This window comes from Giraffa tippelskirchi, chromosome 7 (genome assembly GCF_054371585.1).
Source record: "Giraffa tippelskirchi isolate mGirTip1 chromosome 7, T2T-mGirTip1v1.2.pri, whole genome shotgun sequence".
In the NCBI taxonomy this organism is placed as follows: domain Eukaryota; kingdom Metazoa; phylum Chordata; class Mammalia; order Artiodactyla; family Giraffidae; genus Giraffa; species Giraffa tippelskirchi.
The window spans coordinates 144631083-144656701 of NC_137281.1; the positions used below are offsets into that span (position 1 = coordinate 144631083).

General features: G+C 36.7%; 1 protein-coding gene and 1 long non-coding RNA gene across 8 annotated transcripts in view; one reads left to right on the forward strand and one right to left on the reverse strand.

Annotated features, from left to right (window-relative positions):
• The window catches only part of RBM25 (RNA binding motif protein 25), a 47409-nt gene extending 29633 nt beyond the window's left edge, over nt 1–17776 (forward strand). For all 7 annotated transcript variants that reach the window (XM_081508949.1, XM_081508947.1, XM_081508954.1 and 4 more), the window contains 10 exons: nt 1983–2269; nt 4004–4226; nt 4338–4427; nt 7202–7275; nt 8608–8758; nt 11551–11875; nt 12254–12528; nt 13094–13192; nt 14254–14301; nt 17346–17776. In XM_081508949.1, the coding sequence (XP_081365075.1) occupies nt 1983–2269; nt 4004–4226; nt 4338–4427; nt 7202–7275; nt 8608–8758; nt 11551–11875; nt 12254–12528; nt 13094–13192; nt 14254–14301; nt 17346–17438 (1665 nt within the window). In that variant the 3' untranslated portion in view covers nt 17439–17776. The remainder of the gene's footprint in view (nt 1–1982; nt 2270–4003; nt 4227–4337; nt 4428–7201; nt 7276–8607; nt 8759–11550; nt 11876–12253; nt 12529–13093; nt 13193–14253; nt 14302–17345) is intronic.
• Nucleotides 17777–20528: 2752 nt separating this feature from the next.
• Nucleotides 20529–25564, reverse strand: LOC145513253 (uncharacterized). The gene is made up of 2 exons (XR_014059246.1): nt 25292–25564; nt 20529–23283 (listed from the first exon to the last, which is right to left on the reverse strand). It is a non-coding gene; the product is annotated as an uncharacterized LOC145513253 (long non-coding RNA).
• Between the last annotated feature and the right edge of the window lie 55 nt (nt 25565–25619).

Sequence of the window (25619 nt, forward strand, 5' to 3'; positions counted from 1 at the left end):
GCTCAGTGAACCTTTGCATGTTTTGGTATGAGTTTATTAAATAACCACAGACTGTCAGGGTATCAGCGTGGCAGGGGGCGTCCATTTACAGCACGGACGAGTCTGAAGAGAGAATAAGGTAAGATTTATGTTTTTTTTTTTTCTGTCCTTTCTTCTTCATTATTTCACTACTTTCTTAAATCTTTTTAGACTCACTTCATTTTTTCTTTCTCCAGTCTTTGTCTTAAAAATATATATATGTGTGTGTGTGTATCTATTAACTGCATATATATTATAGAATCTTTTAGAATTGTGTTTAGTATGGACCAGATTCACTCACTTTTTCATTTGCTTAGAAGAAAACTTTTGAAATGAGTTCTGAAACAAATTATTATTAAATGGAAATGTACATTTAAGAAATAAGTAGTATAGTGATTAAGCAAAAGTAGAACAATTGAGGGAATCTACCAAAAAAATTATTATTGGAAGAGCTAAAATAATCTGTAAGTATTATCTCAGAAATAAACAAATTTCTTTTAAGTGTATGATACTGAGGTAAGTTTCATATAGTATAGCCTCATTTTATGATACATTTTAAAAATTCCATTAGATGACTGTTTCAGAAATTAGAATTTGCCCATTTAAATAGTTTACAATTTCTGTCCTCTTTCTGCCATTTCTTTTCTCTTCTCTTTGTAATTTCAATGTATTCAGTATTGGCTTTGCCTCCATTCCATTTTGATATAGACTGGCACCACAGCTGAATATATTGATTTCTCACGCATTAGCTTTTCTTTCATAATCCTCTGTCAGTTCTCTGATCCATGAGCGAGAGAAAAAGAGTGTAACAGGTAAGATTGCTTTTTTAAAGTTGTTTTAAATGCTTTACATGACTGAGAAAAGAAAAAAATGCACATTTTATTGTTGTAATTTAAATTTCATTTCTATGACACTAAACATGAAAACAGGAAAAATGTGTTTTGTTTTTGTTTTGTTTTTCCTGTTTGGGTTTTTTTTTTGTTTTTTTTTCCCTGAGTTTGTGTAGAAACTGTGTGGTACACTGGTAATCTTGTCAGGGTACAAACTTGGTCTGACTTTGTTATTTGGTTTATTTGTGAACCATGTACTTGCTCTTCCTCCCAGAAGCATAGCTTATAGGCAAGGTTAATCCAGTGTTGGCGGTCCCTGTCCTAGCACAGCATCTGTAAGTTAATATGCAATCGTTCCTTCCAGGGATGGATTTATCACTGTTGATATATTTCATTGTCTCATAGGCATAATGGGTATAAATATGTTGCTTTAAAATTAAGCCAGAAATTAATCTTATTAAATAAAATACTGTGATTATGTACCTTTCTGCTTGAAGTGAGTGATTTTCAAACTTTTTGTATTTGGTGGGCTGTCCATCTTGTAATGGTGGGAGTAAATATTTCCATACGTGATAGGGCAGATAATGGCTGAATTCACCGTGTCTTTTGGAGGGTGGGCAAATCAGAGGGCAGAAGACTAGTTGCATTCCAATGACCTTGCTCTCTTTTCTCGCCTTCCCCTTTGAAACACTCAACTAATAATCCTTAGGTAATTGGAAGTCTGGGCTTATAGTTAGCAATAGTTATCCTACTGATTTAAAGAAATTCATAATGGGAAGAATTACATGTTAGCCAAGTGATTGTATTTCTAGAAATTATTATGAACTATCACATTCCTCATGGTCATTTTCGTTATTACATAGTCATTGAGTGGTCAGCCACACTTGACACAATCTCCCAGCATCCAAGATTGGAGATTCCTGGTCTATGTAGAGTATATGGTTTTGCACGAAATCTGTCTAGGCTTGTGATTGCTTCAATTTAATTTGTCAAGTAAAACCTCTAGTATTTAATGTTGAAGTACCAGTGGTTTGGTTTTGTTGTTGTCGTTCCCAGTATTGGGCATTGCGCCGGGAAAAGTCTGAATATTGGAACTATAGAGTTAACTCTAAAAGTACTTTTATTGGTTTCTAGAAACTGGAAGAAGAGAAAGGCAAAAAGGAAAAAGAAAGACAGGAAATTGAGAAAGAACGGAGAGAAAGAGAGAGGGAGCGTGAAAGGGAACGAGAAAGGCGAGAACGGGAACGAGAAAGGGAAAGAGAACGTGAACGAGAAAAGGAGAAGGAACGGGAGCGGGAACGAGAACGAGATAGGGATCGTGACCGGACGAAAGAGAGAGATCGAGACCGGGACCGCGAGAGAGATCGGGACCGCGATCGAGAAAGGAGCTCAGATCGGAATAAGGATCGGAGTCGATCAAGGTAAGGCTGTATGAAGTTACTGTATGCCTGATAGCTTTAATAGAATAACAGGTTAGTACTCTGGGGCCATTTACATTGATGTGGTAAGAGAATTCCTGAGCCACAGAGCATGCCTGGCTTACTGTCTCACACATGCGAAATATTGCTTAAGCGAACAGTTTTCAACTTTGGGTTACTTTCTGTGTGAAGCCCGTTTTTACTCAGATCTAGAATACACCAGTTGTCCTCCCAATGTTTTGGATAGACATGATTCCCTTGGTCAGTGGGCATTGTTTTTGGTCACTGATTGAGGTCTCCTGTGTGGAAAATCAGCTCTAGTTGCACTGCTTTTAGTTCCTGGTGTTTATTTGGTCCCATAGCCCACTAGATGGTCACACCTTACCTCCCAGCCAAGTTCATTTTTTCTTGATGGTTCCTAGTGATTTCACTTCTGTTTTATTTAAAATTTTTTCATCATTATATAGACTTCATATGAGGTATCATCTTCAATTCTTCAGGAATGAGGGAGAGCAAAAATGAACAAAAGAGAAGGGAGTGAATAGAAGGAAGCAAACAGAAAAAGGGAAGAGAGGAAAGTTCACTTTTTTCCCAAGCTAGTTTTCATATATACATTACTGTGTTGAGATATTCCACTTAATTGTAGCTGAAACGAGGTCCACCAGTTACTGAAATTCAGTGCTTTATAATCTGTAGTGGGCATTAAATTCCTTCGTCCCCTGGAATAACCATCATTCTCTTGAATAACCACTGTTAAGATTTCACATGTATAAAATCGTGGTTTTATACTTTTACTAAGGTATATTGTTTCATATATACATGTATTTGTATTTGATTAGAATCCACAGCATCACAAATCTTCAGTTTGGTTTTATCTTTCTGAATTAAATGCTTGAGAACTTCTTACTGCTGAAAGATGTACACTTGACCCTTGAACAATGCTGGGGTTAGGAGTGTCAACTCTGTGCAGTCAGAAATCTGAGTATAACTTATAGATGGCCATCCGTATACATGGTTTTTGTATCTGTGGTTCTGTGTCCATTGATTTGACCTACCTCGGATTGTGTAGTCCTGTAGTACCTATGGCTGAGATGTGTGTGCGTGCTCAGTTGCTCAGTCGCTCAGTCGTGTGTGACTTGGTGACTCCATGGACTGTAGCCCACCCACCAGGCTCCTCTGTCCTTGGGATTATCTCAGCAAAAATACTTGCTGACTCAGGGATAGAACCTGAGTCATCTGTGATTCTGGCATTGGTAGGTGGATTCTTTACCACTGAGCCACGTAGGAAGCCCCTGTGTATAAGTGGACCTGCGCAATTCAAACCCATGTTATTCAAGAGTCAGCTCTAGTTCTAGCTTATGCATGCAGCATGCCGGAATGCTCTTTGCTTCACACCTTTGCCATTGTCTCTATTGGCTTGATTGCTACTCAAGTTGACTATCTTGTGTCACGTTCATTGGCCCTTAGCATTTTATTCAGGATTTTTTTGTTTGTTTTCTGAGATGCTGATAAGCATTAACATCAAGTTTAGAATGCAGTTCAGAATTTGGGGCTAGGATTATATTCTGTCTTTCTGACTTGTATGAAGGGGTTTACAATTCTGCAGACACCAAATGCTAAATTCTGGCTTGTGAGTTTGTCTCTTATTTCATATTATATGTTGTCCTCCTTTCTCTTGGTTTTTAAAGGAAAACACAAAGGAAACTGACAGATTTTTACAATCTTTTGTTTATGTAGAGAAAAGAGCAGAGATCGTGAAAGGGAACGGGAGAGGGAAAGAGAGAGAGAGAGAGAACGGGAACGAGAGCGGGAGCGTGAGCGAGAGAGAGAGCGAGAAAGGGAGCGGGAGCGCGAGCGAGAGAAAGACAAGAAGCGAGATCGAGAAGAAGATGAAGAAGATGCATATGAACGAAGAAAACTTGAAAGAAAGCTCCGAGAGAAAGAGGCTGCCTATCAAGAGGTAACTTGAGGGGATGCTTTTATTTATAAAAGTTGGTGTTTAGTAGGTTAGTCAAAAATTTTAGAACCTTTTGTACACATTTTTAAAACTTTTGACAATTTCTCTTTTTAGCGCCTTAAGAATTGGGAAATCAGAGAACGAAAGAAAACCCGGGAGTATGAAAAAGAGGCTGAAAGAGAAGAAGAAAGAAGAAGAGAAATGGTAATTTTCTTGGTTAAAAATAAGTGGTTTTTCAGATAAAAATCAGATCAAATCATGTAAGTAGAAATGACTTTATAATTAAAAAGTATCATCTCAAAAAAAAACTGAGCTCCGATATAAATAATTTTTATGTATTTCAGGTGAAGTTGAGACAGTTTCAATACACCAAAATGTTTCTTCCTCCTATTTTTCTTTTTTAAAATATTTATTCTTAATTGATTGATTGCTTTACAATATTGGTTTGATTTCTGTCATACATCAACATGAATTAACCATTGGTGTACATATTTCCCCTCCTTGAATCTCCCTCTTGCCTCCCTTTCTTCCTGTTATTTGTATTTTGGCTTCCTATAAACTAAATAATCATTTGGCATATTGTCAAAGTAAACCTGTTATAGAATAATGTATAAAATGAGGATTTATAGAACTTTCTTTGACTAAGAATCGGCAGCATTTTTTAATTTGAAGAGGGTTTTAGAAGCTTTGATACTATGTATAGTGTAGTATATTTGGGTGAAGGAAACAGTCTTATGAGAAGATCTGTTTTTAGAAATCAAAATTACTGACTTCAGTATATAGCACTTATGAGTTACTGTTTTTCCTTAAGTTACTATATTATCTTTCCTTTTAACTACATTATAATCTTACAAATGAATCTTATTTTTTGCATTTACACTATTTGATAAACTAATAGTGAAGCAGTTGGCATAGGTTAATGAAGTAAAATGACAAAAAGATAATATATTTTATCATAGTATTTGCTTCTATAGTATGTTCCATATGTTCTGTCTTTGTCAGAGATTCGTGAAAGTTTCTTTATCACCAGTTTGGAGTCTATTCTCCCAAAAACATCATTAAAGTTAGGAACCTTCTTCAAATAGCTTTTGAACATGAGACATAGATGGAATTTTTGTAAGTAACCAAAAGGGTGCATACAGCAATTAGGTAGTATGGGTTTTACGGATGGTAGATCTTTTAAAGTTCTAGAGTTATTTAAAGTAATTTTGATTTCCCTGGATTGTAGCTCCCATTCTAGAATTTCTTCTTAACCCTTAGGTTAGAAATAGAGAATGATATAGTAAAAGACAAAATTACTTTAAGACGTGATTCCATTTCCTATAAGCAAATTTGAAACCTATCTTTCTAGAGAAAATTTTCCTATTAGTAATTTTTTGTTGGGGAGCTTAAAAGAAAAACCCTTCAGTTAGAAAATAGTTACTTGTTGATTAAAAAATGTTCAAGGAACAGAAGTATATGGTATAAAAAGTGAAAGTTTGTATTCCTCATGAGAGGTGACTTGAGTTAATATTTTAGTACGTACCTTATGGGTCTTAACTGTGTTTTATTTAGATATTTGTAAACATGGTCATCACTACCTGACAATCTACTTGCATTCATTTGGCAGATTTTTTGTTAGGTCCTGGGTGTATAGGAATAACTAATGCTTCGTACTATTTAAACAATTGGATAGTATTGTCAGGGAGATGAGGTAGTTACTGTACTGTGTGCGTGACTGTTTTGAGGTATGATAAAAGTGTGTTCACGATATTTTGGGAGTGGAGTACAGAGAAAGTGATTACTTTTGTCTGTGGGAAGGAGTTGGTCATGAATAGATAGTTAGATTGGGGAAGTTTGTGTGTGTGAAGGGGGAGTCTTTACAGCGATGTATCAATAACATTTGAACTGGATGAAATTATTAATATTTTACTGTAGACAGGAACCTCCATCTGCTTTTCACATAATAGTTGTTGGCCTTCCCAGGTGGCGCTAGTGGTAAAGAACCCAACCCACCTGCCAATGCAGGAGATGTAAGAGAGTAGGGTTCCATCCTGGGTGCGGAAGATTCTCTGGAGGAAGGCTTGGCAACCCACTTGCATTATTCTTGCCTGGAGAATCCCCATAGACAGAGGAGTTGGCAGGCTATAGTCCGTAGGGTCGCAAAGAGTCAGACATGACAAGCGACTTAGCATACACACATAAAAGTTGTTAATATAGTAGAGATCTAGATTATAAATACTAATTTTAAAATATTTTTATATCTATATATAAAGATTAAATAATATTTCTGTGAAATATAATAGTAGTTGTATTTAAAATTCCAAAAATAAGAGCAAGGGATTTCTGTACTTTCATGTTTTGTGTACTCAGTCCGGCATTACCTTAGATTGATATATAAATGTGATTTAGAATTTTAATCCTTCGTTTCATAAAAACTATTTCTTGCACCATCATCTACCTGTAAATGAAAGTGTGAAATATTTTTGTCCAGTTAACAGATTCAATAAGATAACTTTTAGTTTTCTTTCTTGGTATGCTCAGGTTTCATTAGAAAAAAATTACTATGGAGATTATAATATAGAGAGAAAATTTATTGTAGCATACTCTGTGGTTTCCATTTCATAGATAAGTTCTAAATCTGATTTGCTTTTTTTAAAAAATTTTACTTATTTTTAATTGTTTTTGGCTATGCTGGGTCTTTGTTGTAGCACATGGACTCAGTTGCTCCATGGCATGTGGGATCTTCCTGGACCAGGGATCAAACCTGTGTCTCATGTATTGCAAGGCAGATTCTTAATCACTGCACCATGAGGGAAGCCCTGATTTGCTTTCAAGAATAAAAGATTTAAAAAATCTAATGTTATTTACATTTAATATATGAAGTTTATGAGAATTTAAAAAGTTCAAGTGGTATGGATAAGAAAAATCTGTTCCCAAGAAAGGGGGAAATGTAATTTAAATTAATTTTCCACATTTTGTCCTTCATTTCTTCAAAGGCAAAAGAAGCTAAACGACTAAAAGAATTCTTAGAAGACTATGATGATGATAGAGATGATCCCAAATATTACAGGTAAAGAAGCCTTGCTTTATGAACTCACACTGTCAGTTTATTATTAGCTGTATTTTCTGCACCAGAGAGTGCAAGTTCACTCAGTGGAGTGAGAAAGAAAAATCTGAATTTGTCTTGTAATTACCCCTGTAGTCGATAATGCTGTTTTCCAGGGGTTGGGGCCTTTTGGAAAAGAATTGACAATTCTATGGATCTTCTTTGGAAGGAAGTTCATAATAGTATTATAACAGATGAACTTTTCTTCATGCATTTTAAAGAACTTCAGTTTTTATAGCAAATTTTAACATGCCTTCATGATTATCTAAGGTGGTCTAGAAATTTTTGTCTTCAAGGATTTCTAGAGTGCTACATAGTAATGAGTCTGCCCTCCCCCACCCAGTTACTTCACTATTATGATGTGAGATTTGTGAAGCCTGTCTTTTCTCATCTCTGTTCCCATGGCTTTTCTCGACTTCTCTCATTCTTCTAACAGTTATGGCACTAGGGTCAAATTGTTTGCTTTGTTCTGTTCCCTCCACTCCAAACTACCATTTCCCTAAGGTTATGAGCATTGTTTTGATTTTTTTCTTCTCACTTTCCTGAAAGAAGCTAGGCATGTAGTGAATGCATGTAATATGTATAATCTGATTTAATACACTGTAGCCAAAATAATCAAAACATTGGAGTAACACCTTATATTGAAAGAATGCCAAGGGTTTGACTTTGTAGAAAATACAAAATAAAATTACTGAATCATAAAATAGCAGTACATTATTTCAGTATTCTGAGATGTAATAAAGTGCTAGATAGAACCTCTGCTTTCTCTCAATTATGCCCTGCTTCCTTCTGTGGGGTTTTTTTTCCCCACGAGGAGAGGAACTGATTTAAATTGAACATGCATCACTTCTCGGCCTTTTGGCTAACATTAAGTGTAAATTGAACACACCAAACTATTATTAGGGATATTATTACTTCTTGTATTAATGTTTCACAATTTGGCATCCAAGAAAACAAATTATGTGTTAATAGAGTTTCCCTGTGGAATAGGTATAAAATGAGTGCATTCTTCCCTCAGAAAGCTACTTTTTTTTTTTAAACCTGTTTTAGATACTCATTTAGAATGACTTAATTCTGAGGCATGGTGGTATATGATAAGACAATGCTTACTTAGTAAGCATTAACCTGTAGAGAGCATGCTGTCTTGGGTGTTTTACAGATAGAGAGCATTAAGACAGTCTCCAGTCTCTTAGAATGCAGCTTTTAGTATGGAAAGAAATTGCTTTTGGAGATAGTGTGTGTAGTAGTTGCTGACCTTGAGTATTAAGTAAGGCTTGTTGTGGTTTACTTTTGCAGAGGAAGTGCTCTTCAGAAAAGATTGCGTGATAGGGAAAAGGAAATGGAAGCAGATGAACGGGATAGGAAGAGAGAGAAGGAAGAGCTGGAGGAAATCAGGCAGCGCCTTCTGGCAGAAGGGCACCCGGATCCAGATGCAGAGCTCCAGCGGGTAAGATACTGTTAACATCCGAAACAGTGTTCTTTTAAGACTATTGCATCATTTTAAGCCAACCAACTATGATGGAGTTTACTTTATAAGGGAAATGTTTATATTCCATGCATCTTGCTACTTTGGGGGAAGATGTTAGTACTTTTTCTTTATTACGCAAGTCATCAGTATTAGTTGATTTACAGCATTATTTTCAACATCTTCCATATATCTTATTCCTTTATTCCTGTCAAGTATTACTTGTTAAGTGAATATCTTAATGTAACTATTTACAAACCTGTTCTTCCTATGGATCATCTGACACTTAGTAACTTTTGTAGTTCTCTTGTTGCCACCTAAATACTTTGATTCAAAAATAAAGATGGTTTCCTGAACAGCTTGTCATTTAAAAGGGAAAAAGGAAAACTCTGTCATAGGACATGGCATACCAATTGTTGCTTTTAAGAGTAGTGTGTCAGTATTAAAGTTTTTACTCTTAGTGTATCATGAATCTAATACTACAAATTCTTCATGTCAACCTTAGAAAAATATCTGTTATATTAACAGAAACTTTGTCTTCTTACATGTCCCTTTTATTTTTCACAATGAAATAGTATTTTTTCTGTTAATTAAGTACTTACATGAGTAAATAGAAACTTTAGACAACATAAAACCCAGTAATGAAAAACTGATTTCTTAGCCAGTTATAATCATTGTAAGTGTCTGATTATTTTAGAAATGTTTTCACACATGTATACATATATCCCCCCCCCCACACACAAGCTTTGTAAATGGGAATATAAAGCTGTTTTCTAATTATGTGGTGTTTTCTAATGTACTTTTTTTTTCTTCTTTAAATTTTTATTGAAGTATGGTTCATACACAGTATTATATTAGTTTCAGGTGTTTAGTGATTTGACGTTTATATACATTATGAATTGATACGTCTCATAATCAAGTAACCATCTGTCACCAAACCAAGTTATTATAACAGTATTGACTGTATCCCTTACGGTGTGTGTGACATTACTGACTGTATTCCTTACGGTGTGTGTGACATTACTGACTGTATTCCTTACGGTGTGTGTGACATTACTGACTGTATTCCTTACGGTGTGTGTGACATTACTGACTGTATTCCTTACGGTGTGTGTGACATTACTGACTGTATTCCTTACGGTGTGTGTGACATTACTGACTGTATTCCTTATGGTGTGTGTGACAATACTGACTGTATTCCTTACGGTGTGTGTGACATTACTGACTGTATTCCTTACGGTGTGTGTGACATTACTGACTGTATTCCTTACGGTGTGTGTGACATTACCCATGAGTGTTTTTATAACTAAAAGTCTGCACCTCTTAATCCCCTTCACCTACTTTGCACTGATCCCCTCTGGCAGCCACCCGCTTGTTGTCTGTATCTGTGAGTCTGTTTTGTTTTCTGATGTGCTTTTGCATCATGTGTAATCTACACAGAATTTCTCCAGTTTTTAGCCCATGTATCTTTTATCTATTTATGGCTGTGCTGGGCTTTCTCTAGTTGTGGTGAGTGGGGGCTACTCTTCAGTTGTGGTGTGCAGGCTTCTCGTTTTGGTGACTTCTCATTGTGGCTCGTGGACTCTAGGGTACACAGGCTTAGTTGCCCCTTGGCATGTGGGTTCTTAGTTCCTAAACCAGGTATTGAACTCAGGTCTCCTGCATTAGCAGGCAGATTCTTAACCACTGGACCATCAGGGAAGCCCTGCCCATGTGTCTTTTTTGCCATACCTTCATCATCATGGGGCTTCCCTGGTGGCTCAGAGGGTGAAGCGTCCACTTGCAATGCGGGAGACCTGGGTTCGATCCCTGGGTCAGGAAGATCCCCTGGAGAAGGAAATGGCAACCCACTCCAGTACTCTTGCCTGGAAAATCCCATGGACAGAGAAGCCTGGTAGGCTACAGTCCATGGGGTCGCAAAGAGTCGGACACGACTGAGCGACTTCACTTTCACATTCACATTCATCATCATGACAGTTTTGTTAGTATTTTAAATCCTTACCACTGTAACATTTAGGTTGAGGAATGTTATTGTCTTAATTCTCTGAGTACCAGTGGGTTTGAATGCCATGCAGATTGTTTAGTGGTCATTGTATTTCCTTTGTGAGTTGATAGATAGATGGTGATACGCACAGACTTTAAATTTTCTTGTAGTTCATGATACATATTTTTACTTTTGTTTTTTCTGTTTTTGTTTTCATGCTCAGAAAACTTGCTATTCATCCAAGTTTTTATAATACTCTTATGATGGTTGTATTTTATTATATTTTGTAGCTTCAGGGGGAGTGTTCCTTTTGCTTTGACTTCAGAATTCTCCCTCTGTGCCACATCTTCCTTTTCCTATTTGTGAATGTACCTTCAGCCATTGTCAAGAAGTAAAAAATGATTGTATATAACCAGGCTGAGGATTTGAGTTGCCTCTTATGTATTGTCTGTACTATTCTAAAATTTGTGATTATAATTTCTTTAATAAAAATATAAAAAGACTTTTTCACTTTGAATTAGCTGACTATTAGCAGTTAACCTCTGTGTTCTCTGAAAAGTGGATATAAGCCACTGAAGAATGTTAATATATGTGAAATACTAAAACATTTTGCAGAGTACCTAATATATGCTGTGGATTTACAGATTCTGATTATAGAAGGAGGCAATGTTTTATTCCTAGTGATAAAGAAAAATAGAGGTTTTGTGAAATGTAGATAAAACACAGAGCTGGTTGAATTGGAGATAGTTGGGTTCGTTTCAGTTAACCAGGTTATTTTCTGGGTTTTTAGATGGAACAAGAGGCTGAGAGGCGCAGACAACCACAGATAAAGCAAGAGCCAGAATCCGAGGAAGAGGAAGAAGAAAAGCAAGAAAAAGAAGAAAAACGGGAGGAACCCATGGAAGAGGAAGAGGAGCCAGAGCAAAAACCTTGTCTCAAGCCAACTCTGAGGCCCATCAGTTCTGCCCCATCTGTCTCCTCTGCCAGTGGCAATGCAACTCCCAACACTCCTGGGGATGAGTCTCCCTGTGGTATTATTATTCCTCACGAAAATTCACCAGATCAACAACAACCTGAAGAGCATAGGCCAAAAATAGGACTAAGTCTTAAACTGGGTATGTTAGCATTTTTTTCCTTCTTTTTTTCCTTTGTTTCCCCACCCCCTTAAAACTACCTCAGTTTTGCCTTAAGGAAAAAATAAATATGCGCTGCTTGGTAGGTAGATAGAAAAAGATTATTTAAAAATGCCTTTCTAGCTCACAATTGTTTTCATAGTTCTACTAGTGCTCCTATATCTGCAGCTGCCTCGAGTTCTGAGAAGAAGTGAAAAGTTAAATTTTCTAGCACTTGTGAGTAGTGAGTTATTTTTTACAGTTGGGATCTTTCTCTGAGATTTGTGGAAGTACATTTACACTGCGTTTGAGGGATGGTGGGTTGTATAATGTAACATTTGAAGATTAAGTTGCCGTGCTAATACAGTGTTTTTACTATAGGTGCTTCCAATAGTCCTGGTCAACCTAATTCTGTGAAAAGAAAGAAGCTCCCCGTAGATAGTGTCTTTAACAAATTTGAGGATGAAGACAGTGATGATGTACCCCGGAAAAGGAAACTGGTTCCCTTGGATTATGGTGAAGATGATAAGAATGCTGCCAAAGGCACTGTAAACACTGAAGAAAAGCGCAAACATATTAAAAGTCTCATTGAAAAAATCCCTACAGCCAAACCTGAACTGTTTGCTTATCCCCTGGATTGGTCTATTGTGGATTCTGTGAGTAGCAAATTGTATTTCATCATTTTATTGCAAGTTTTTGGTTCTGAATATAGCACATGAACTCAGTTTAAGTGAGGTGATAATGTGGCTAGAACCTTGACGTGTGCCGTGCTTAGTCACTCCGTCATGGTCAACCCTTTGTGACCCCATGGACTTTAGCCCACCAGGCTCCTCTGTCCACGGGGATTGTCCAGGCAAGAATACTGGAGTGTTTTGCCATGCTCTCCTCCAGGGGATCTTCCCAACCCAGGGATTGAACCCAGGTCTCCTACATTGCAGGCGGATTCTTTACCGTCTGAGCCACCAGGGAAGCTCAGTCTTGAGACTTAATATGTTATAATATGATAACATATTATTGTGAAAAGTCTTAGTGGTACTTGAAGTCTTCATAAATTAGAAGCAAATAATTGTATCCTGATACATACTTGTTTTACCTCAACTTGTGAATGATCTTACTACTCTATATTTTAGCTTTAAGAAAAATTCATAAGAGATTTTATAGGCTTTTTAAGTAAGTGTAATAAAAAGCTCTTCAACTTAGTGCCCATGCTTTATTTTACAGATATTGATGGAACGACGAATTAGACCATGGATTAATAAAAAAATCATAGAATACATAGGTGAAGAAGAAGCTACGTTAGTTGATTTTGTTTGTTCTAAGGTTAGTCTTTTACTCTTTCCACCTCCAATATTTGTTATATACTTGAAAATGTTAGAGATTTTCTAAATTGAATTTTTTGTTGGGCCAAGTCATTGATAATTTAGTTTTAATTATGAGATTCATGGCTACTTAAGTGTACCCTTCTGTACAATTTGAGACCCCCACACCGAGTGCTTTCATTTCAGAGGGTCAAAGGAGACAGAATTGTGGGCTACTACCAATTTTGCTCTCTCCTTGCCCCCAAGAATGCTTTGTCACCAAATTCTTGTCTTAACGGTCAGAATGTTGCTGAGGTACAGTTGAGGTTTAGTGGAGACAAGCCAGTCACTTGTCTCAGTTTTTTGTCAGTCATCCATTCTTTGGAAAAGAAGCAAAATAATGTCCTTCATAGCATTATAGTGGTGTTAATCGACTGATTACTGTGTGCAAGGCTTCTTTCTTGGCAAGTCCTGTGTTAAGCATTTTCCAAAACTTTATCTTCTTTAAACCTCCCAACAACCTTAGGAAGTGTAAGTTTCTAACAGTGTCCCCATTCAGTACACGAAGAAATTGAGACTTGAGGAGAGATTGTGTCTTGATCATGATTATATAATAAGCAGCATAGCCAAGCCTGTAAAAGTCATGCTCTTGACCACCAGGAGATAACCTCATCCTTTCATTGTCCTCTGAAGGCCCAGTCTTATCTTAATAAGATAGTTAACAATAGAAGCACTGTATTTCTACAAAGGAATAGCTAATTGCATTTTAAAGAAATGCTATTTTTCTCTCATTATTGCTCCTTTAACATCAGGAATAGTAAATTATCTTCTCCACTTGTAATTATTGTAGCATAAACATTTGTAAGTCTGGGTTTGAATTAGAAGACAGATATGTGGTGATTAAGATCTTAGGTTTTGGTGTCAAACTTTGATTGAAAAGAGAGCGATTCTGGGAATTTATAGAAATTTATAGAAAAATTCTTCAGTCACATTTTCATACTAGTTTGAGGATACATTAAAAAATCTTTTTACTATATTGTTAATGTTTTATTTTCAAATTGACATTAATTTTTTTTCTGCTAGGTTATGGCTCATAGTTCACCTCAGAGCATTTTAGATGACGTTGCCATGGTAAGAGAAAATTTGCTGTTATTTATATTTTAAGATTAGTGTAATCAAACTTGCTCCTCTGAATTTGATTGAATTTCTACCTGTATTGGTTCTAGACTCTTTATAGGACTGAATTAAAATTCGAATATGCATTAAGAGGTTAAAGGTATTCACAGTAAGATATCATTAGACATCAGTATAGTTAAAATTTTCTTTATCAGTCTCTTCCTTCACCTGTCTTTAGTATTTGTGTGTGTAAATATAAATTCTGAATCTATTCATACATTTAGAGAGCATTTACTAAGTGTTACCTAGGTAGAGCAATGTGCTTAAAAGCACAAAAAGATGGAATACCTACCCTTAAAGAACTAGCAGGGAAACAGGTGTACCAATATTGATACTATAGCATATTTAATATAATAGGCGTATGTAAAAAAAAATAATGGAGGCAGAGGAGATAGAGCTGTTAGGTGTTGAGGGTAGTTACAGAAATAATCACAGGAATTATCATCTAAACTGAGGCTTGAAGATTGTGGAACTCTTTTGTTACTTGAACAGGTGTCTGTTGGGTTGGTAGTAGTTTAAACAATACAAGTAGTGAATTGGTCCAGATAATGGGAAGGTGCAGAGTATGGCCGTGGGAGTTTCTGGGGCAGAGCTGATGTCATTGTTTAGAATATCAACAAACTTTAAGCTGGGTTATAACACATAGAAACTGCTGCATGTTGGGACTGGGATTGGAGAGAAATGCAAGAACCAGCTGCCATAGCACTCATTTAATGTGGATGAAAGACTAGATATTTCCTAGACAGCTGGTGTTGGAGTGAAGGGTGTAGTGAGGTCTTGTGAACCTCAGTGGAGATACTGTTGACGAGGAGAGAACCAGTGAAGATCCAGCTGCTTTCCCTCTGTTGTGGAGACTTAAAGCTTTGAAAGGGAGGAGTTTCCTTAGAAGGCCACAAGACTGTCAGGGTCACATCAGGTTTTCAATTAAGGTGAGCAGATGAAAAATCTTAACAGTTGAGGATGGTTAGCATAAAGTGAAATAGAGTCTAAAAGGCTGAGTGGGAAGGTAGCAATGGGAAGAAGAGCCAGGGAGGAAGAAATGTCAAGCATGATATGAGATGATAGGTGATCAGGGAAACTTTTATTTTGAGCTGCAATTAAAGTTGTCAGGGAGTGGCATGGGGGTTGCCTAACCAAAAGGAGCTCTAAAGGTCAAGATACTATGTGTTCAAGCACTTCATGATGTCTAAAGCCAGATAACATTAATTTTCTGTTGCCTAGCTAGCCTAATGTATCTATTTAAAATTCCTGGGGGAAAAATTGTGAAAAGCTTTTGGTTTTGTAATGCTGAGCCTCAGATGAAAGGAGAAATGTGAATAGATCCTTAGGGATGGAATGTCCTTGACCTTCCAGCCTCTCTTTATAGTTATCCTTCAGGTAAAGAGAGGGCTTTGTAGTTACTCCTGAGTTAAGGAATTAAAAAAAAAAAAAAATAGGGAATTCTCTGCCAGTCTAGTAGTTAGGACTCCACAGTTTCACTCTCAAGAGCCCAGGTTCAGTCTCTGGTCGGGGAACTAAGATGCCACAGATGTGCAGCCAAAAAGAAAAAAAATCAGTGTTCTGGTTTGCCTTGGCAGGGATATAATTACTGTTGGTGAAGATGACATATGTCACTATTTTGATCTGTTGAAATAGTTTGATTTTTGGAATATAATTAAACTACCATTTAATCATTTATGTTGTTTTTTATTATTTTCTACTTCAGTGTTGATCACAGTGGGAGGAAACCAGTTGGGCTAGTGTTGTCAGCTGGTTCTGGTGATAGCTCATGGACCCTCTAAATATTTCTTGAATAAATGAGATTGAACTTTCAGTTCAAGTAATATCTTGTTTTTATTAGCAATATGACTTTCTCAGACTGTACCTTCACTCATTTTACGTAAGCTAATGAACTTTGGCTGCATTTTTGTACCTATGTTATGTCCAGGGTACAATTCCACGTTAGTATTGCAGCAAAGTTTTTTTTTTTTGGCTGTGGGACCCCAGGGTTTGAACCCACACCCTTGGCAGTGGGAACAAGGAGTTCTCTATCCCCTGGACCTCAGGGGAATTCCTGCAGCATGGTATTTTTAAATTATAGGTTAAGTCTAGCTCGTGGATGTCTGATTTAAGTTCTTTTTTTGTCATCACTGAGAAATGTAGGGAAATTTTTCAGAAAAATCAAATTTCTGGTTTGTGTTAGGTACTTACTGTACTAAGCACTCTTCAAAGCACTTTGTACATACCGTCTCTTTTAATTCCCATAGTAGAACCAGTATGACATAGCTACTGTATCCTCCCTTTTACAGATAAGAGAACTGAGGCTCACTGTAATTAAGTATCCCAACCAAGAGCATGTAACTGGTAGTAGGGAGAAGTGGGATTTGAATCCAAGTAATTTTTAATTTATTTATTTTAATTGGAGGATAACTACTTTACAGTATCATGATGGTTTTTGCCATACATTAACACCAACCCCAGGTACGCATGTGTCCCTGCCATCCTGAATCCCCCCCGCCCCACCTCCCTCCCCACCCTGGCCCTCTGCAGGGCAGCAAAGGAGACACAGATATAAAGAAAAGATCATTTGATTTGCCAAGGGGAGAGGACCTTTTATTTCTTCAGTAGTCTTGTGTCCCTTGGGAATGACAGTGTTCATTTTGTTTACTGTATCCCAGATAACTATATTAAAATGCTATACATGTATTCTCATTTAATATTTCAGTGTTACATGTAATAAGGGCTCAGTAAATGTTAAGATTGTGAGGTTCTTGGGGAGAGGGTAAGTGAGATACTCTGTACTAAGTATTATGTGATTATATAACTAATTTGTCTGATTGACTATATTCTTTATAACAAACATGTGATTTCCTTAGGAAATAGTTATTCAGGACATGAATAAATAAAGTAAATGCTTGTTGGTAGAGAAAAACCTTTTTTATTCCATTTGCCTTGTTGGGAGCTGCTGGTGATTGCTTTTCTTACACGTGTAACTGGCTTTTTTGTTTTTCCTTTTCTAGGTACTTGATGAAGAAGCAGAAGTTTTTATAGTCAAGATGTGGAGATTATTGATATATGAAACAGAAGCCAAGAAAATTGGTCTTGTGAAGTAAAACTCTTTTACATTAAGAGTTCCATTTCAGATTTCTTCTTTCCCACCCTTCAAAGGACTTTTATTTTTTTGTCTTCAAAGACATTTGTGAGATCTGTAATTTTTTTTTAATGTAGAAAATGTGAATTTTTTTGTCCTCTAATTTGTTGATGCCGTGTGTACTCTCTTGGTTGTAAAGACATCCTACCTGAATCCTACCGTGGTTCTCTTTATACTCACTAGGTACAAATTACTGTATGTTTTATAAGCCGCAGCTACTGTATACAGCCTATCTGATATAATCTTGTTCTGCTGATTTGTTCCTTGTAAATATTAAAATGACTCCCCAATTCTTATGCAGAATTGCACTTAATATTGAACTGTACTGTACAGGCACCAACATGGATGATTTTAAATAGAAAAAATAACCAGTCATACCTATTACCCTTACCTCCTTGATCAAAAATGGCAGGCCCTCATGATGGCATGAAATTTAGAGTGTGAAAATTATCAGACAATCCATTCCTACTGTATCTCTGTATGAATGTGTTTGTGTGAGTGTATGTATAAAAGTCTTACTTTTTCCTAGTTTGCTTTGGAAATTTCCCTTAAACATTTCCTAATTCAAGAATAGAATTGTAAAGGAAACATGGTATTGTGCCAATCCAGATGTCTGGGATAATTAGGTTATTAGTCTCCCAGAGCATGGTATTCTCTTGTGGCAAACAACAGTCTATTGAATGAAATGGGTTTTTCTGTTGATAGCTGGTTGTGTCAGCCTCTCCTTAAGGGAGTGTGAATCATGGTGGTTTTCCCCCCTGATTTCATTGTTCAGAAATGAGGCAGATCCTTAGAATCTGGAGAGCTTTATTTTATGCATTTTTTTGCACTTCATTGATCCTTAGTTTAATTTTGATGTACCCCTTTGTTTTAAAAAAGAAAGCTTCATTCAGAAAGCCTAAATGAAAAAAAAAATCTTTAAAAAAAATTATCAGAAGATTAGGCAATTTTACAGGCTAGAAAACATTTGACAAAATACTGTAGCAATTTAGCATGGCAGTTTACAAAGTTTGCATCTAATTTCTGAGGATAAAGTAAGTTGTTTAAAGCAGTTACCACTCATTTGTGTTTGTCAGGGGTTTATATCTTGTGTGTGTGTATGCAGGCACACACCTTGTTTACTTCTGCTCATCAGCGTTCAAAACTGTACTGATCGTGTTGTTAGAGATATACATGAGGCTTTCTTTATTATAGATCAGGACTTCAACAGGGAGCAAAATTACCCAAAAATGTACCAAGTTTTAAACAGTTCTTAATGGAAATTAGGTGCAGCTATTCCCATGTCTGAGTATTTATTTTTAAAAAAGATTGAGGGGGTGTGTTAAAGAAACCATAAAAAGCATAACTGAACTTGAATTACAAAATTTTTTTTTACATCTTAAGAGGACATTTGAAAACACTGTTCTTAACATTGAACCATGATGTACATGGTTCCATTATGTAAATATATCAAATATTAAAAATGTATATATTTGATCTTGGGGACTCATTCTTTCAGAGTCTTGTTAAATAAATGGCATCATGTTGTAATTATGCGGTGCATACTAGAAACTTAACTTGAAAATATGGGCTGAATTTTTGATGGACTGGATTTTTGAGTATTAGTACCTGAAGGTGAGAAGAGGCCATTTCCCTTATTTTGGGTTAGTCTAGACATCTATGGAGATATACCCCCTTTCAGTGTTATAATATTTTAAATTGTAGTTTCTGAAGGGAAATTTTTAGAAACATGTTCTTTGTCGTTTACAAATTAATTTGCGAGTCTTTTCTCAGATTGATCCCCCAATGTAACTCCTTGTTCGAGCAGTTTATTATGCCTCTCTGTCTTCTCTTACCATATTATTGCTTCTGAGGCATCATATTAGGTTGGTTTTATTTATTAGCATTAGCATGGAGGTTTATTCAGGTAGATTTAATTTTCCTTGCTTTGGTCTCTTCTGCTCTTTGAATTATATTTACCTTAAAGGGGCCCTCATGTGAAGCCCTTAGGGGCACATACCATATACTGCATAATACCTCCAGTGAGATTGGTGTCAGGATCCCAAATTTATATATTAACATTTCTGCAGCAAATGATCTGATCTGACTGATCATTGAGTTAAAGACTGCTACATTAATCGTTTAATGTCAGTTCAAGTCAGATATTGCCACCAAGCTTATACTTCAGGGTCTTCAGAATTTTTCAGGTTTGTATGTAAAGAACTGGATATGTGTAAGCATAAGAATAAGCTGGCATATTCTAGTGTCAGGAATGTTACACTTAAGAAAATTTTTACTAAATCGCTTGAACTTTCTGGGTTGTCTTTACCATTTGTCGATAGATTAATTTCAAATTGGAACCCTTAGTTAATCCATATTATTGCCCATTCAAGTTACAAAATTACATGAAAGTCTTGACAGCCATTCTGATGTGACAGCTAGGAAACAAATATGCTTTTTCTCCGTTTGACCCTGAAAATAAAATAATTTTAAATGTATACATCTGTCTACAGGAAGAAAGTGGTTTTTCCCAAACTTTAACATGTACCTGAATCACCTGGGGGCCTTGTTAAAATTCAGACTTAGTAGGGGCTAGGGTGGCCCTGACACTTTGCCTTTCTGACCAGCTCCCACATGTTGCCAGTGCTAAGTGGTATAAGGACTACTTTGATTGGCAGTTCAAAGTGTCAGTGCTGGTATTTTATCCTAACAGACTGCATAAATGCAGCGTAATTTTTTTTTCTTTATTTTCTTTTAAAGTATATCTTAAAAACATTTTTTGAGGCAAGTGATAAATTATAGGTATCATTTATATTAAGAACATAAAACTAATCTTCTAAAAGGATGCCCAAGAACGGCTCCAATATTCTAGACTTTATTCCCAGCTAGCCCCAGAACATCATCTCCTTAGAGAACATTATGTTGTTAACTCATTCTGAATCTTATCAGAGCACTTCCTGATATGTGATAGTAGAGGCTGATGATTATTTTGTGGAGAGTGCAGTTTCAGGTACTAATCAGGCATGAATAGTAGATATGGTGGACAAATTGAAAAAACAATGAACTCGAGTCAAATTGGACTAAACACCATTTTTTTGTCTACTATGAAGAAAATTTAAATTTAGATAAATGCAAGCAGGTATACAATGTATGTATGAAGCTTATTTACCCAGCTCTTTCATATAAGTTCTGTGAATGTTCCCTCTTTCTACCCAAAAACTGCTGAAAGGTTTTATGTCAAAATGGTTATACATATTTCCAAGTCATATATCAGCCTTCTATTAATACAAAATTGAGAAATTGTTTTGCTTAGAAAAAGATGGTGAAATTGATTTGTGAATGCCACTAGCTATAAAAAGGTATTAGAAGGAATTCCAAATAGGCTAAGAAATAGTCTAAGTTTCAGGAAGAAAACTAGGAAATGTACACACATTTTTTTTTTCACACATATTTAAACCCAGGAACTATTACATTCATACTAGAAACCAAGGTGAACTTGGTATATAGTATTTTGATAAACTGGTAGATTTTTTGAATTGTGATTGTATTAAATTATTGAAATATTTATTAGCATTTGAATGCTTCATTTTCATCTTGAAAAGTTTTTTGCCTTTCATTTTTATTACTTGACTCATGAAGACGAAATTAGGAATGGCAATCTAAAATACCCAGGAAGAAAAGAATTTCTGTATATAAAAATGAATAAAAATTCTTTTCAAGCCATGTTGTTTAAATGACACTCCACGAGTCTACCTACTCTGCCACATCGTGTATTAGTTGAATAAATGACTTGTAGGTTCTTTCACAGAGTAGTAATTGGATTGTTAAGTCAGGTAACCCTTTTGTCTTTTTGTGTATGACATATTTGCCGTTGAAGCACACTTAATATGTGCCATTCATGTTTTAAGCTAGATGGAGTGATATACATAAATAAGGCAAAATCCCTCTAGTAGCTGACAGCCTAGTGGTGGAGAAAAAAATGAGATCACTAATAGATATACAGTGTACACTATATGAACTGTCAAACTTGATGCGTTGACTTCAAGGTCGGGAGGCAAGGGTTAGGAGGAAGCTTCTCAGAAGAGGTTGTAATATGTAGACCTTAAAAATCAAGAGTCTTTTTCTTTTTGGCTGTGCTGCATAGCACATGGAATTTTAGGTTTCTGACCAAGGTCTGAATCTGGACCCTCAGCAGTGAAAGCATAGAATCCTAACCACTGGGCGGTCAGGAAATTCCCCAGATCCCACAGTCTTAGCTACCCACTGCAACAGTGCTATGATCTTTATGTTGGCTATCTAGAGGGCCTGCATATTGGATTATAATTCATGGTATAGGTCTGCACTGTCAAGTTTAATTCATTAAAATTAAATAAAATTTAAAATAGTTTTCAATTACACTAGCCATATTTCAACTGTTCAGATGTCAGGTGTGACTAAATTGAACTTTAAAATCCAGTTTTTTCTTTGCAATATTCATATTTAAAGGTCCTCAACAGCCATATTTAGCTAATGGCTACCAATATTGAATGGACATTGCAGATTAAAGAATAATATTCTGATTGCAGAAATTTATATTGGATAGGTATGGTCTTGCTAATAGCCACCTAAAGGCAGAGGAAAGTGCTCGTTAATAAAAGTTCTCTTATAGGAAGCATTTTTAGCAAATCTTTGAAGCAAAAAGTATTGTGAATTTAAAAATAGTTCTAAATGATTTTTCCTGTTTTTTTCTTGTCACAAAAGGAAAAACTAGTAAACACTTCACATTTAGAGTCTAGAAACCATGAAGGTTCATTTTTTCCTTATCAATTAAAAACATTGTTACCATGGGTAGAAAAGCTAGATGCGAAAGTTTCATTTTGAGTATATTCTTGAGGCAAAGTTGTCTTCTTTATAAAGGGGGTCCAGGTTCTTGGTTAAGAAAGAAATTAGATTTAATAAAATATTGACAGTCATACAGAATTTAAGACTAAAAAATAACGATGAGTAAGATAAAACCAGCCCTTCGTTTTGAGCTGTTTCAATTTAAGGAGCCAGGTCCTACTTTACTCCCATAGTAAACAGGGCAGTAATGTATAAAGACAAACAATCTTTATGTGGGAAGTGTTAATAAATTGGATTACTTGGCCTTGGAATCAGTAGTGTAAAGAAGTGGCCTTGGTCCTGGCTTTATGGACTAGTGACTGCTCTAGCCTTTCTAATTTTGAACAGCCCCTCTCCCCAAGTAGTTCTAACAGGTCTGGCAGCCTGAATTTTCCATCTGCTTCATCTTTCACTGCTTATTACTGATTTTTGCCACCTTTTTTCTTTTTTGTCTTTTGTTTCTCCATTCTCCCAAGTTTCAGACATTTCTGGGGAAAATATAAAAGCACAACTTCAGGTAGTCTGGACCTTCTATTATTTTTCTCATTCTTTTACTGAACTTCACTTCTTAACCACAAACACTGCAGTTTTTATTGTTTTTAAATTTCCAGTGCTGGAACTTCCCTGGCGGTCTAGTGGTTAACACTGTTGCTTCCACTGCAAGGGGCACAGGTTCAATCCCTGGTTGTAGAACGAAAATCCCACATGCTGTGTGGCACAGGAAAAAACAAACACAAAAAACTTCCAGTGCTATCTTAGGTAGGTATGAATGAGTGAAAGTCATTTGATTTCCCCCCTTACTTAGCTATAATCTCACGTTAACAAAATCTTAACTTTCATTTAGGCATAGTCTCCAATTCCAGCTCTCCATTCTATGATACGCATTGTGAACCTTTGCTTTCTATTCAGAAGACCTTCCCCACTCCACTTGTCTCAGGTATTTTCATTATTTTCTTTCTTCCTTCTGTCTGGAATAAGTTTTGAAAAACACAGGAAATTAACCTTAGGTCCTCCCTTTTCCTTTTCACTACACTTGAGTTTCCATAAATGGTAGCTTACAGTTTTATGTGCGCTTCACATTTCTTAAGTCTCACTCAGTGTTTTTACGTTTTACTGGTGATAATACCAAATGAGACTCTGCCCTTTTAAGAGGCTACACCATAATTTACATCTTGGCACTCTGGGCGTTTGCTCTCTATTGGTCTCTTGTTCAGTTGCTAAATCATGTCCAACTCTTTGTGACCCCATGGACTGGAGCTCCAGGCTTCCCTGCCCTTCACTATCTCCTGGAGTTTGCTCAGATTAATGTCCTTTGAATCAGTGATGCTATCTAACTTATTCATCCTCTGCCACCCTCTTCTTATGCCTTCAATCTTTCCCTGGGATGTCACTTTAGCCTTGTTTCTCTAGTCTGTGTCTTTTTACTGGTTCTTCCTCAGTGCTTCCTGGGTTTCTGTATACCTTAAAAGGTGAAGAAATACAGAATACTGGAGGAAAATTTATCTGTAATCCAGTTATTCTGCCAGTGGTTGCTTTTTAAAAAATCACTTTTATTTCCTTTTTGCAGGAATGTGTTTTGCCGTATGCATAAATGTCTATTACAGATCTGTTTATTTAACTGGATAAGAATTTTTGTTAAACATAATCTTTATCAACAATCACATTCTGTGGTGGGTGAACCATACTTTATTGTAAGACATTTAACATTCCAATTTTTGCTATTAATAATACTCCATGAATATCTTTGCACAAAGTTTTTGTTTCTAAGATAGTTTGCCAGCATTTTAAGACTTTCTACTTACATCCCAGGTTGCATTCAGAGATTGAACTAGTTCACAGATGGATGGGTTTTAGCCTATGCTTGTTTAACAAATGTATAGAACTGTTTTATGTGCTAGGCATTGTTCTCAGCACTTGTAATATATGTGAACAAACAGGCAAAAATTCCTACCCTTGTGAAGTTTGAGGAGGGAAGTGGGAGATGAGAACTTTGAAAAATTTGCTTGGGGGGTGTCAACCTTTTAATTTCACCAACATTCCCTGTTAATGGAAAAACAAATGCTACTTTGTTCTTAAATATAAAGTTGTGTGTAAAACCTATTTAAATCCATTCATGTATTGGGGCTGGGAGGAGAAAGGGGCTGCGGGTTGATGCTCTAGGTATACGAAGGGTTATCTTGGGAAAATTTAAGAGAAATAAAAAGTCTCATTTGGCCAGGTGCTGTTACTGGTTTCATTTTCAGTTTTCTGATTAACTTCCTGTGCATGTGAACATTTCTCCATTGTTCACCTTTGGTTTTACATGATGGTATTCATTGTTAAGGGGCTTCCCAGGTGTCATTAGTGGTAAAGAACCTACTTGCCAGTGCAGGAGAGGTAGGACATGCGGGTTCCATCCATCGGTTGGGAAGACTCCCTGGAGGAGGGTACAGGCAACTCACTCCAGTATTCTTGCCTGGACAATCCTATGGACAGAGGAGTCTCATGGCCTACAGTCCATAGGGTCGCAAAGAGTCGGACACGACTGAGGACTAACACACACAAGCTTTCAGATGAGTGTATGTGTGTGGTCTGCTACTTAAGGAGTTAGTTATTGGTACTGTTTTTACAGACATTTGAATGGAAAGCTGGCAGATGCAAAAAATCAAAGGACCATAGGGCAAGTCACTGTGCACCAGTTACTCTGTAACATTTGGGTATTACAAAAATGAGACAGTCATGCTTTGAAAGCTTACTATCTAGGAAGATAGGTTCTTAAACTTGGAACCCAAGAATCCCAGACGATGTTTGTTTAAAATGCAGTTTCTAAGGTTCTCACGCACCAATAGTCTTGATTTACTAGGGAGGGGGTGGAGGGCACAGGGATTTACAATTTAAGTTAGCTTTCTTTTGATTGTGGTGCCGCTGATTTGCATTGAGAAACGCTGTACAAATAGGTCCTGTAGAGAAATGAAAGAAACGTTAAATTTAACATACTATCACTCGTAGGCCGGGAGAAGCACACACTGGGTCTAGTTTACGTAGAAATCTTGATCCTCAGTTCAGGAGCAGCCTCTAATCTCTGATAACCTCCTCCCCGTGCTGGCGCCCACGGGGATGGGGGTTGGTGAGCCAGGGGCGGCGGTGTCCCTCCAGGTCAGAAACCCAACCGGAATGCCAGGTTCCCCGCCTCAATCGCCACTCACCACCGGAAGCTCCACCCCTCCACCCTGGGCCCCGCCCCTCCGCCGCTGGGGACCGTCCAAGGCCACGCCCCTCGGGGGCGGGTCACCAACGACGCCCGGTCCGGAAGTTACGACACCGG